The 14529-nt window shown below is 29.1% G+C and overlaps 1 protein-coding gene across 23 annotated transcripts in view; it reads right to left on the bottom strand.

Annotated features, from left to right (window-relative positions):
- Positions 1-14529, bottom strand: part of CaMKII (Calcium/calmodulin-dependent protein kinase II) — a 196375-nt gene that overhangs the window by 129056 nt on the left and 52790 nt on the right. For 15 of the 23 annotated variants that reach the window (XM_014429878.3, XM_014429907.3, XM_014429872.3 and 12 more), the window contains exons 2-3: positions 9478-9572; positions 4927-4998 (exon numbers count right to left, since the gene is read on the bottom strand). In XM_014429878.3, the coding sequence (XP_014285364.1) occupies positions 4927-4998; positions 9478-9572 (167 nt within the window). The remainder of the gene's footprint in view (positions 1-4926; positions 4999-9477; positions 9573-14529) is intronic. The other 8 variants (XM_014429887.2, XM_014429899.2, XM_067046899.1 and 5 more) reach the window with 1 other exon arrangement.

Raw genomic sequence — 14529 nt, forward strand, 5'->3', positions numbered from 1 at the left:
AATTGTAAAACATCATAAAACATTACGAAAATAATAAATATATGAAAAGAAAAAAAATGAAATAACAACAATTAGCAGAAATTTTAAAAGTGAAAAATAAAATAAAACCATCCATCACATCGTAAATCATATAGTGACGTAACTTCTAATAAAATAAAATAAAAATGAATTGAATACAATTAGACTAAAAATAATTAATAAGAATGTTTATATAAATATAAAAGTTTGAAAAGAAAATTAGATACTCAGAAAATAAGATTGTGCAACCCCACAGTAACTAGCTGTGCCAGCCACATAGCAGTACAACTCCCTCATCTTGTATAAATACAATTAAAAGTTGATTGACGTTAATAATATATTTTTAAAACTAATTTCAATTTTTTTACTTAATTGTTTAATTTCAAATGTAATTAAAACTAGCTGGTCTCTTCAATATGAATATACATATACATTTTTAATTAAACTTTTTAAATTTTTTTTACATTTGTTGTTAGTTTTTTTGGTTAATCATGTATTAGTATACAATTACACAATTAAAAATCTAAGCGGAAGAACATGCTATGTGAAATTAAAATAGGGAAGTTTGCTTGGAAGGTTATTTTTTAACGCTCCTTTCTACATGATGCTTCACACATCTTTTCTAAGTAAGACAGGAGACTGCTCGTAGATTCCGACTGTTACAACATTTACTGGACAAAAGGTCTAAACTGCCAATCCATTACAAAGGACAGATCTACATGACTATTATAAGGCCTATTTGGACACGGAGTTGAGCTTTGGGGCTCCACTAAACCATCAAATTCCTCCCGAATCCAATCCTTACAGTCCAAAATCCTTAATGCTTCTTACTTTGTCACGAATCAAGTCATCCATCAGGACTTGAATGTTTCATATGTTGCCGATTTGGCCAGATCCAGATACCAATCCTTCTATAATAAACTTCCCAACCACCCAAATCCACTTGTTTCTAACCTGGTTTTTCCTTCATTACCTAATAATCCTCCTAGGCGTCTGAAAAGAAGATGGCCTCAAGATCTTCTCCTCTAGAAATGTTATTGGAGTTCTATCAATAGGTAGATTCTCCACATGTTTGTATCATGTCGCTATATCGCCTATAGCAAATTTACTTGTTGTATATATTTTTATAAAGTTGTAAATAACAATAAATAAATTATTTAAAAAAAAAATATTTTCTAAAACTCAAAATAGAGGTAATATTTTTAGAAGTTAAAAAAATGGAATCTCTGCCTTCATAATACGAATATAAAATCATTTAAAACAATTAGCTTCTTCATAGTTCTTTAATTATGAACAAATTTTTAAGACTGAAAGACGTTTTCGACAGCCGACTTGCATTTCAGAATTGAAGGTTTCCCTCCATTTCAGAGGGTAAAAAAAAAGTTTAACGTAACGTACATCACACAAAACAGTTGAAGAAAGACTAAGTGAAGCCTGAAATATATGTATATATAGTGAAAACAAAAACTTGCTCTTAACTCTCTTAAACTCATACGAGTTTGATACGAACCATAGATTCTACTTAGCTTCATCGCAAGTTCTTATGAATCGACCTAATATAATATTTAGCTTGTTACATTGAGACTACACACAACTGTCAATCAGTATCTACTTATATTTAGCGACTGATGTGCTAATTAACATAGTTACAGATACAAGCCCTTAAATAACAAGAGAAAGGTGCCTTAAATGTAATGTTAAAATTTTTATTTCGCTTAGTAAGGGGAAGTATTGCAACAGAGCAGAATTTCGAATTCGATTTCAGACGAAAATCCACGAGCTCGAAAAATGGTGTTTGTGAACGCTCTAGATAAAAGTGAAAAATCGTAGGAAACTAAAATTACACATTTAAGGCACCTTTATAATCTGAAAAATATAAAATCGAAATCTTAAATAAATGACCGTTAAGTTAAATTATGTATACTTTTTTTAAAAATTTTTTATTTCACTAACCTATGTAAGGAAGTACTGTTACTAGACCAATGGTTGTGCAAGGAGATGATTTGGTCAGAATCACGCTCGACCGACAGAGAACCCACAAGGCTGACTCAATGACTATAGGTAACAAATGTTAACTGCCACAGTCGGATTCGAACTCGGGTCCTTAGAATTAGTAGTTTATTGCCCTACCAATGACCTACCCACTCCCACACTTACCCATGTATGGAACATGTAGTAAGGGGAAGTATTGCAACAGAGCAAAATTTCGAATTCGATTTCAGACGAAAATCCACGAGCTCGAAAAATGGTGTTTGTGAACACTCTAGATAAAAGTGAAAAATCGTAGGAAACTAAAATTACACATTTAAGGCACCTTTATACCTGGGCTGTGACTACATTTTTCAATGAATTTGAATGAACGGGACACATTTTTTTGATTTTCTCAAAAACAGCATACATATTTTAAATTAAACTGGGCATATCAATGAACAATCAAGTAATATTTAATATCAGATAGATATTATCTTAATGTAAATAATTTAACAGACCTTAAATGCTAAATTTTCAAAAAATCTTCCTGTGAAGTACTTTTACTTTTGTATATTTGAAATCAATAACGAGTTCCCATTGTTCTTAATAATTCTTAATGGATAAATAAAAAATATTAAAGAATTTAATAAATAATAAAAGAATAAAATAAAAGGTCCATCAGGTTTTGACAAGGTTGAATGAAACCAAAATTCTATGAACATTATTTATAACTGTCGCAGTGCTTTATTATAATTAGTTTTTCCTTGAAAAATTTTTTTTTATTAAATTGATAATTTTTTTCACCCCTAGGCTGTATTTTTTTTTCACTCCTAGGGTACGCCCATGTTCAAATCTATTTTTATAATATATAAGAAGATGATCAGGGTTGCGGTCGAAAGCGAAATAAAAATAGTTTACAACTATTTATTTTCCGACGTTTGCAAGACTTCATCAGGGCTGTACAAAGGTAAAGGTTGAATAGCACTATTTTTGAGATATTTTAAAAAAATTAGTGTTAAATAAATATTAACAAAACATATTACGTAACTAAGCCTCATATAAACATTATATATATGCATAAATTTAAAGAAAGTTATTTTTTTTAAAATATAATTCTTTGAGTAATTACTAAGGGGTTATTATCGCCCCTCAGCTTTATACAATAAATATAAAATACTGAATAAGGCGGGTATAAATTAGGGGACTTTGTCTTTGAAAGGGCAAATCATATTAATACTTTGTCCTTTGACTTCAAAAAAGCAATTATTCACAGGCAAACTGCTATGAAAACTTAATTCATGCCAGGGCACGGTCCTTCCTTAAATAATAAAGCAAAATGATTCTTTTCATAAAGCCTTTTGAGACTGAGTTTCATTACAGAAAATCGATTCATACATCCACGGGGCTCGCTTAAAAACTATTATTACCGCCGTTTATAATACTATAGTAATATATTAAAATTAAAGATGACTAAAACAAATTAAAATTAAAAAAAAAAACTAAATTAAAATAACATATTTACATAATATGTTTAATTATAAAAATATAATTTTTTTTCCGCATAACCCCTATTTCTGACTTTATGGTTTTTAGTATGAATATATATTTTGATTCTGTACTGTTTCCTTCTTCTGTAGTGGCCTAAATTTTAAGGAGTTTTTGAGTTGTAATATTTTTGTAGTGGACGTTCTTTGAATTTTTAATATGCTAGGGCACATATTGGTTTTGAAATAAACTAAACCTAAAAAAAACTTATTCCCTAAATACGTATCCTGCCACATCATTTCTGAATTTTTATCTGGTTTGTTGTCAACGCACCGGAGTTAATTAATATTAATTATAAAAGTAATACAGAAATAATTAATATTTAGACCCTAATTAGAATTATAGGACTTAGCTAATTAATAGAGATTCTGTATATTACAGACAATTTTTTTTGCTAATTTCCAAAATCAGAAATAAGTATTATCATTAATAATTAATATTTTAACAGTAAGAGCAGACATTTTAAAATTTATCATTTTTAATATTTTTCTCAACCCTTTTTACTTTCATATATAAACTAACATAACTAAGATATATATAAAATATACAGTAAGGGGAAATATTGAAATTATATAAACAAGCTAGAAACCGGAATTACGTATTTAAAGCAAGTCCAAGTGGGTCACAGCAACTTTTTCGATAATATTGACAGACTGGAAGTGCCACTTCATAAAATAGATTTTTCAAAATTTTCTGATAATTTGAAAAATGACTATAGTAATTCTGTTGAAGCTTGGCATATCAACACAGGACTTAAATGGAGAATTTTTTTTTTAAATTCTTCTTCTCATTTATTTAACGGGTTTACTTGATACCAATAAAGTATATATTTCCTACATTCTACGGTAATAAAAAGTCACTAAACACAAATTTAAACAATTAAAAATACATTGTTTAATATATCAAATTCAAATAAACCTAGTAGAGTCCGGTTTTTTTTATTTGATCAATTATAATGCCCTTTTAAAGTCTAAAACTGGGATTTGTTGATTGAGTGCTATGGAAGATTTTAATGATTTTTTTAGTGCTACAACACTAGTATTACAATATAATTTTCGGAAAATCTGTACACTATGGAAGAAAACGGAATTTTTTTGTTCGGTTTCGGCACAACAAAAAATATATAGAATAGTAAAAATTATTTAAAAAAAAAAATTAAGAGTTTCATTTTGTAGACCTGTGTAATCAATGGGAATAAGTTATGAATGAATTCTGTAATACGGATCGGTGTTTTTCACTTCTATAACACCAAGAGATTACGTCCATTACATATGCTATAAAAGTAATAACATTAAATTATTAAAATTACTTAATTTTATCTGTAACGATATGGTCTTACCGCCCCTTTGCGTTAACTTAATGAAAGACGTGACAGTTACTACTAATACATACGTTTCGAATATAACATCCAGAATCGTCTTCTACTAAAACCATTCATATAATAATTTGCTTGGTGTTGTTTCTCTGTAAACATTGATATATATTAAATATTTTTAATTATATAAATTATTTAAATATTAAGACTAATTTACTTTATCACGTTAAATTTAGTGTTAATATAGTACAGACATGTAGTACAAATTAATTTTATTTTATTTATATTTTATTATCATTATTTTAAGGCATCAACTACTTCGGGGTCATTATTCCCTTAGTTTCCAAAATTTTTATTAGACTTTATTTCCTTAATATCCGAATTTTTTAATAGTCTTTACTGTCTTCATTTCCGAATTGAAATGTATAACTATTGAAAAATGCTTGTGGTAAAGTTTTAAGTGATACAGTAGGCTCAAAACGTTGACTTAATAGTCCAATAGCCGGGGGAAAAGAAATATGTTATTTCACCTCAATTTTGGGTTTATTTTAATGAGAAGAATATATATATACATATCTATATTACTAGTCAAAGTTGATGAGTCTGCTGCCCATAGTTAAAGGAAATAAAAAATGGTGGCTGTTCCAAAGCATAAAAAAAAAAAAAAATCATATAGAGCACCATATCCTTAAAACTACCAACACCAAAAACCTAATTGAACATCACTTAAATTAAAGTAATTTTTCCAAATATGAGTTCTACTAGAGCTGTTCAGTAGTTCCCAAGAAATATTTTTTTTTAAAAGCAGCATTTCATAACGAAATTTCAGTACTTAGTGAATTTATTTTGGGAAAAACTCAGGACTCATTAGATGAAAGTATTATTAAGTAGTTTATGACGTTTATCTTCATAGGAGTAATAGTTTTCATTTTTGTCAAAATAAATTCACAAAATGTTGATTAATAGTTATTTGGGCAAAATTTTTTATTGATTGATTGACATCTCAGAAACCATTAGCCATATATATATTTGCTATATCTATATTAAGTAGTTTATGACGTTTATTTTAATAGGAGTAATAGTTTTCATATTTGTCAAAATAAATTCACAAAATGTTGATTAATAGTTGTTTGGGCAAAATTTTTGATTGATTGATTGACATCTCAGAAACCATTAGCCCTATATATATTTGTTATATCTCTATTAAGTAGTTTATGACGTTTATCTTCATACGAGTAATAGTTTTCATATTTGTCAAAATAAACTCTAAAAATGTTGATTAATAGTTGTTTGGACAAAATTGTTGATTGATTGACATCTCAGAAACCATTAGCCCTATATATATATATATATTTGTTATATCTCTATTAAGTAGTTTATGACGTTTATCTTCATAGAAGTAATAGTTTTCATATTTGTCAAAATAAATTCACAAAATGTTGATTAATAGTTGCTTAGACAAAATTTTTGATTGATTGATTGACATCTCAGAAACCATTAGCCATATATATATATATATTTGTTATATCTCTATTAAGTTGTTTATGACGTTTATCTTCATAGGAGTAATAGTTTTCATATTTGTCAAAATAAATTCACAAAATGTTGATTAATAGTTGATTGGGCAAAATTTTTGATTGACATTTCAGAAATCACTAGCCATATATATATTTATTATATCTCAAATTTAAACTTATTGAAGGTACTATTAAGTAGTTTGTGACGTTTATCTTCATAGGAGTATTACTTTTCAGATTTTCCAAATAAACTCGTAAAATGTTGATTAATAGTGGTTTGGACAAAATTTTTGATTGATTGATTGACATCTCAGAAACCATTAGCCATATATATATTTGTTATATCTCAAATTTAAACTTATTGAAGGTACTATTAAGTAGTTTATGACGTTTATCTTCATAGGTATTACTTTTCATATTTTCCATATATATTCAAAAAATGTTGATTTGTAGTTGTTTTGGAAAAATCTGTGATTTAAGAAAAATTATATCTCAGGAACGATTAGCCATATGTATGTATATGTTATATCCAAAATTTAAGCTATTTGAATGTATTACTTAGTAGTTTATCTCATTTATCTTCGTAGAAGTAGTAGTAGTCATGAAATTTGCCAACATACATTAACAAAATGTTTGATTAAGAAAACATATATATGGAACCAATAGTCGTATATATATGTTTTACATCTCAAATTTCAGCTAGTTGAATGTATTATTAAGTAGTTTATGTCATTTATCTTCGTAGAAGTAGTAGTAGTCATGAAATTTACCAACATACATTCACAAAATGTTGATTTCAAGTAGATAAAGCAAATTTTTGATTAAGAAAACATGTATATGGAACCAATAGTCGTATATATATGTTTTACATCTCAAATTTAAGCTATTTAAATGTATTATTAAATAGTTTATGACTTTTATCTTCGTAGAAGTAGTAATAGTCCTGAAATTTACCAAAATAAATTCACGTAATTTTGATTTATCGATGTTCTGAAAAAACGTTTGGTATAAGAAGCAGATCACAAGAACTATTAGACATACAGGTGTCTATTATGGCTCATATTTTGAAAGATTTATTTTAATGTGCTATGAAGTGTTGTAGGTAGATCTAAAGATATGAAGCTCCAAAAAAGAAAAATAAGCGAGATCTTATAGGCCTAGAAAGGTCCTTTTTGTCAACCGCGTACTAACTAACTAAATGGAACCTGCGCCCGAACCCGCACGGACGTCACGTCCCTTACATTTTAATAACATTTATTTTCATTAAGTAATGGCAAAAAGTGAACCATTTAAAAGAAATAACGCGTATTTTGTTTTTTATCTAAATGAATAAAATAAATGAATTTCTTTTATCTTCCAAACGGCCTCCATCTTCTATTTCTCATAACTGTGGTTAGCAGAGTCATCAATTTTGACTCTTAACTTTATATGGTCTTCAATAAAGTAATAAAAAATTGGGGTGAAAGAACTGCCTTTGTTTCCTCCTGGGCTCTCGTACAAGATTTACAGGCCACAATAACCGTCCAATAGCCGCTTTATGAGTGCGTTAAATAATATAAACATGAAGAAGTTTGAATGGCTTCATAATACCAAGCCTTACGCAAATAGCATGTTTCGTAAATATGCTAGAAATAGTAATACATTCCACAAAAATAAAAATGATCTACAAATATCTTTCTACACAGTATTCCGATGGGAAAAATTTCATTATCTGATATTAGTTATTCTATAATTAATAACAGAGTTGGGAATGTCATTATTAAAATTCAAAACTCTTTAACGAATGTGAGAAATTCAGGCAATGGTTTCTAAGCATTTAATGCAAAGATCAGCTGAATACGTTAATAACGTTTAATTAAATTCGGCATAATTGTTTGCTGTTAAATTAGTCATAAAGTCATTTTCAAGCAATTAAAAAGTTAAATAATGTTGAGAATTAATTTTGATTATTATGTGAAAATGAAACTAAAAAAAAACATTCTGAAAAATTTTCAAAGCCTCTTTTTTCCATTTTAATTTCTAACTTTATAAACAAAAATATGTGATTACTAAATCTTTCTCATTCCCAACGGATTAAATATTAATTTTAAATTCAATATCTCCATCAGTTAAAAGGATGTTTTTTACAAATACACAATTAAGAGCTAAGCAAAAGATTAAGCTATTTAAAATTAGAGGAAATTAAAAAAGGTGATTAATTCCACTTGGAAGACTATTTTTAACTATTCCTATCTACATAGTACCTTGCATATCTTTTCTATAAATTAAAATTCAGGAATTGAATTTAAGAATATAAAATCATTTAAAACAATTAATAATTTCTTCATAGCTCCTCAAACATAAGACAACATTTTAGATTTTAATCGGAGTAGTTTATTTTTTTATGTGTATAAATATTGAGAGTATTTAGCGAGATTAATTTGTTTCGAACAAGGTTAAGGTAAGCTTTCAATGTATTAATATTATAAATTAAACAATAAACCCGAAGGTTTTAGCTGTTTAAATAATAAATTCGATTTTTTTTTAAATGTGACAATTCTAGGGTCTGACCGAAAGAAGTAAAAATACTGGAAATGAAATAACGCGTTTAAATTTTATTTATAATAGTATTTGAGGAGAAGATGGTTGGGGGTGCGGTCAATAAAAACACAAATAAGTATGATTAACTGATTTTAATGTGCCAACGTTTCGGCTAGAGTTTCTAGCCTTCTTCAGGGCTGTTCGCTGGAAGACGTTGGCACATTAAAATAAGTTAATCATACTTATTTGTGTTTGTCATTGACCGCACCCCCAACCATCTTCTCCTCATTTATCATCCACGGTCAACTATCTCTCATAATTATAATAGTATTTATTTTACAGCGATTTTTACTTTTTAATTCAAATTTAAAAACTTCTTATCATTTCATTTCTGGTACTATCTTACTCAAATAATACTAAATCGATTTTAAATAATATTGCTCAACTTTCAGAGAGTTTATCAATTTTTGATTTAAAACTTAATTTCATTTAGAATAGAATAAATAAATTAACAATACAAAATTAGATAATTTTCAAACATGTTTGTAATAATACATATTGATACACAACGATGCAAACGTAAACACCTACCTCTGGCAGACAATTTTTTCGTGTTGATAATTTTCGCAGCAAACTCGTGACCAGTACATTTTTGTACACATCTCCGCACCACTGAGAATGCTCCTCTGAAAAAAAAAAAAAGAACATATTAATATCTTAGAAAAATAAAAATAGATAATCATCATAAGAAAACAATAATTGCTATGTATTGAAAATACCGTGTTAAGAAAAAGTTGAATTAGATTCAATAAATATTCTGAATATTTATAGTAGCATTGACCGACTCTAGACTGCTGGGTATTTCCGAACAGGTAGCAAGTACCATACAGAACACCAGGTGTGTAGGGTACCTTTGAACGGCATCACGATCGGCCATAAAGAGGAGAGTGCTTTGGATAAGAAGAGGTCGAAGCCACTGCGATGTTTACGTTGAGTGCTGGTCTATGCCCCCAAAATTTGATCTGCCAATGAAATGGCTGGAATGAAAGTAGAAGGGAAGAAGGACATTTTCAGCAAGGAAAAAGGAAAGGAATTTATTCATTGAAGAGGAATCGGAAAAGTACAGTCCAGGGGAGCAGAGTGAACCACCAAGACAGGCGGATGAGGAGGATTCGCCGGAGCCCCCCTGAACAAAAAAGTTGAAGCCCGCAACACAATTAAGATAAGTGGTAGTCGTGAGCTGTAATTTTATATTAACTATTAACCAATTAAATTAACTAAAGATTAGAATCCATATAATGTACTCGGTATTCTCAATATCATATCAGTAATAAGTATGATAATGTCAGCTTGTTCAGGCCTCATAAATACATCTCAATTGTAAATAATTTTAAATAAAATTTAATGTTATTCCGAATTGATTTTATAGTTTAAAAATCCTGCATGTCTTTGGTAATTTGGTTGCTGCATAGCTTAGTAATTTGTGAACACGGCACCATTGGACCTTTCCACAACGATTTAATGATTAATTGTCCACAAGTATGGTATATCTAGCATACCATAGCAAGGGGTCTGTGGCCTCGTTTCTTGGTTTAATTATATAAATAATACATTTCTAAGGGTTTTAGGTTGGTTAACATAAAGAAGGATAGTGATATATTATATTTTCTGGAAATGCTATCCACCTTAGACCACGGTCGCCAGAAACATAAGAATACATATAATTTATAATAAAAATAATAAAGGGCTTCGATTAAGTCTACACCAATTTACTTAACGACGCAAATCCAAATCCAGAAGATCAGTCATGACGCAATCCTCCCACCTACGCTTCATTCTACCCCTCGGAAGTTTAGACCCCCAGTTGGATCAGTTTTAATTTGTTATGGATACGATCTTATTCACTGCAATGCTATCACCTGTATTATATTAACCGGGCACAGTTTACTTAATTCAGCGTCATTTACCCTCCTAAATTCTCCAGTTCACGCAACTTTCTTTCGTTCGAATCTTTTACGCAATACTTTATTTCCAAAAACCTTAAGGTGCTGTTGCACCCGTATAGAACAATGAGAAGGATAATAGATTTATACAATGTTTTTCAAGTCGAAAGTTTGTCTTTATATTCTAGGTAAATTTTGTGAAAAAGTACTTCTTATAATTTTTTAAATAATTACATAATATTATTTTATCAACGTTTCGGAACTCTGAACGTGTTGAAACATCTGAAAAATCCACCATCCATAAAATAAACATTCCTTTTTTTTTTATTTATAAAATAGCTTGTAGTTATTTTTACTAGTAGTTACATAGTCCTATTTATCCATATTAAAATACTTTGTCATAAATTAAATGTTTCATACTGACTTACTCTCAACATAAAACTCTTTAACTCCCCCCCCCCCTTCCCCCTTTATCTTCCACTACTGTTATGCTACTACCCAGCATGTTTCCTTGTTTTTAAACACTATTATTAATTCTTTTTCTAATTGATATTTAATTTTTGAAGACTATTGCTTAGTAAATTTTAACTTTTAAGTTTTTGGGCAGAAGGCACAAGCTAACCAATTTTTTTAACTGAAAAATAACAACTAATAAGTAATTATTTAAATTTTTTTTTCGAAATTATTTAAAGTGAAATAGAATTATAGAAATAGAATATAAAGCACGAAACATGGGCGTTGATGACCTCAGGGTTTTAGGCCCTAAAGCCCCAGACAACAACTAAATACTAAAACCAATCTACTTGTTAACACATTTATTTCTACACCAATATCACAATATCTATATATACAAAATATATAGATTCATCTTTAGGGTGTATGGATATTTTTTATTATTTATTGCGAAAATAATTGAGTGCTGAAAGTAGTGAAGGGTGTTTTAAAACGGAATACGTGACGGAAAGGAATGGTTCGTTTTTATTTCTCCCTCGAAGCCGTTAAATCTATAATTCAAGAAGGAATGGAATTCGATTAGAATTTCATGAAAGCCCTGTTCGCGGGAGGAGCTAAGAATGCTAAACCGAAACAGACACGGAGAGACCTGCCTGTGCTTCGTGCTAGATGCTACTCAAGATAGTTCTATGTTGCGATCAATGGAGTCTACTTCTTACCTCAAAGTACAATTCTAAACTATTGAGATCCACCTTAGCTATATATAAAATTCTACTTTAAACTATTAAATAAAATAATAATAATTATTATTATTAAACTATAATATAAATAATTTTTAATTTTGGATAGAATTATTGAACAATTTACTAGCAATTATATTGAGTGTAAATGTAACGATTATAGTTCGATAATATTTTTAAATAGTTTACTCATACAGGAGGTATGGACAAAAGTGTGATAAAATACCTGGATCCAGGGTATTGTAACTGTTTTTTAAAATTTCATTTGACCTTAACCTCCCATTCGTTACAGAATTGGCCCAAAACAGATATGCGTCTTTTCATTCCAAACTTCTAACCCGTTAATTCTTAATCTTTCATTCTTAACAATCCCTGATAATCCTCCGAGGCGTCTGAAAAGAAGATGGCCACGAGACCTTCTAGTTTAAATTAATGTTTGAAGTACCACCAATGGGTGGTTCCTTCCCAAGATTTTCAAGTGTATATGAAACATACTACATATTTACCTATTGTATTATTTTGTACAGTTGTAAATTACAATAAATAAACAATAAAAAAAAAAAAATTCATTTGCTACAAATGATTTTGAACTCTCAGAGGTTAGACCCCAACAAGTTAAAAGAGAAGAGACAAGAAATTTAAGAGATATAGAGCCTAATCTTCAATATTTATAACTAATCCGTCTAAGTTTACTTTTTTTTTTTTTATTCTTTTCTGACTTCACCTCTAACTAAAAACATCTTTCTTAGGGAATTCCAAAAAACCACTCTAGAGGTAGGAGGTAGATCTTTGTATTGTAGCCTGTGGATAGACATTGCACTTAGTATGTTGTAGAGTCTTTATCTTTCCATATCATATAAAGTAAATTTATCTTATAAAGTGCGAAAAAGATCTTAGGCTACTCTGCGGTCACAATATTGTAACGATAGAAAAATTGGCGATGTTCTACAGGGAGTAAAACTTAACCTATGTTTGTCAAATATACTACTTTTAACGTCTCTCCCTGTATAACATAATATAACATGTAAACATACAATAAATCAAAATTACAATACAGAAAAATTATAAAAATTATTTATTTATTTTACATCTTTTTAGTATGAAATTTAAAAATTCAAGTAATAACTTGTAACGAGTAATAACTCGTATTTTCAAGGTAACTAAGTCTAAAAATACAAAAAATCCTAATAAATGAAATTTTTTTTTTTAATAACTCCAAGCTATGAAGTAAATTTAATTAAAATTTTTTTTATGTACTTGCTTATAACCTTCTTTTCCGCTTCCTTGCACCGAAGCAGCTCATCATTATGTGGAATTACTAAGTTGAATATTAAGTCTAAGGTTTTAATAATGTTCTTGATGGGTATTAAAGTACTGGAGCTTTATTAATATTTTTTTTATAAATTTAACTTAATAATGTTAGTGTAATGAACATGCTTCCACGTTTATGAAGTTGTATTATTATTCGATATATAAAAATTCCCTAAGTAAGCTACCATATCTCCCACACCATAACAGTCACTAATTTAAAGCGACCATTGAGAACGATGAAAGATTAAAGACTACTAAAACACAGAAATAGCAATATTATAGATTGGGCAGTTCTCAATGCAAAGTGAAATATATGAATTATATGTATAAATATGTATTTGACACACCTTCACTGTACTCTATCCCTAAACAGCTCTAGATTTATAGAAACCAGAATGTTTAGAGTTAATAATGAGTCGAATAGATAGTAATTAAGTTGTTCTAAGTGTATGCTGATAGTAAAGCAAGTGACCTCTAGACACTTTAGATAATATACAATTATACTTACCGTTCAGTCCGCAAGTAATTATTACTTTTGAAACCCAACACAGTATTGGGTTTAAGGCAGCATATACCTCAACAATATTCTTCATTTTCCCATTTTAAAAAAAACAACAGCTCATGAACACATAAATTGGCTTACCCCCCAATAACTACAGTTATTTCCTTTTTATGTCTAATATAGCAATTTAATATTATCATTATTCTTTTAATATTTTAGAACACAGCCTGATATTTATTTGAGTATTTAAATAGAATCATGGTTTAACTCCTCCATACTTCGGAAAAGAGAAGACCAGATGCATACAGCTAAATAATTGGCATCATACATTTACAACGGAAGGTCTAAGATCTAATAGATCGTAAATTCTGATTATTGAAGAGTAATTCGCTAAGTTTCAAATTTATTAGTAGATCACCTTTACTTTCCGTCGTAAACCTCTACCCTCCTGCCCTACAGTATCCTTTCTAAATACTCCACTAACGCCTGTTGAACAGATCCGATACTTAGAACTCCATCTTGACAAGAGACTTACTTGGAATCCACGCACAAGACTGAAACGACAAGAAACTGCTCGTAGATTCCGATTGCTACAACACTTACTTACGCTCTAAACTTCCCATTCACTACAAAAAATTAGTATACACTACGATAATCAGACCAATTTGGACATATGGAATTGAGCTCTAGGGCT

The sequence above is a fragment of the Halyomorpha halys genome, unplaced genomic scaffold (assembly GCF_000696795.3).
Source record: "Halyomorpha halys isolate HHAL.00 unplaced genomic scaffold, Hhal_1.1 Scaffold36.1, whole genome shotgun sequence".
NCBI classification, from domain to species: Eukaryota; Metazoa; Arthropoda; class Insecta; order Hemiptera; family Pentatomidae; genus Halyomorpha; species Halyomorpha halys.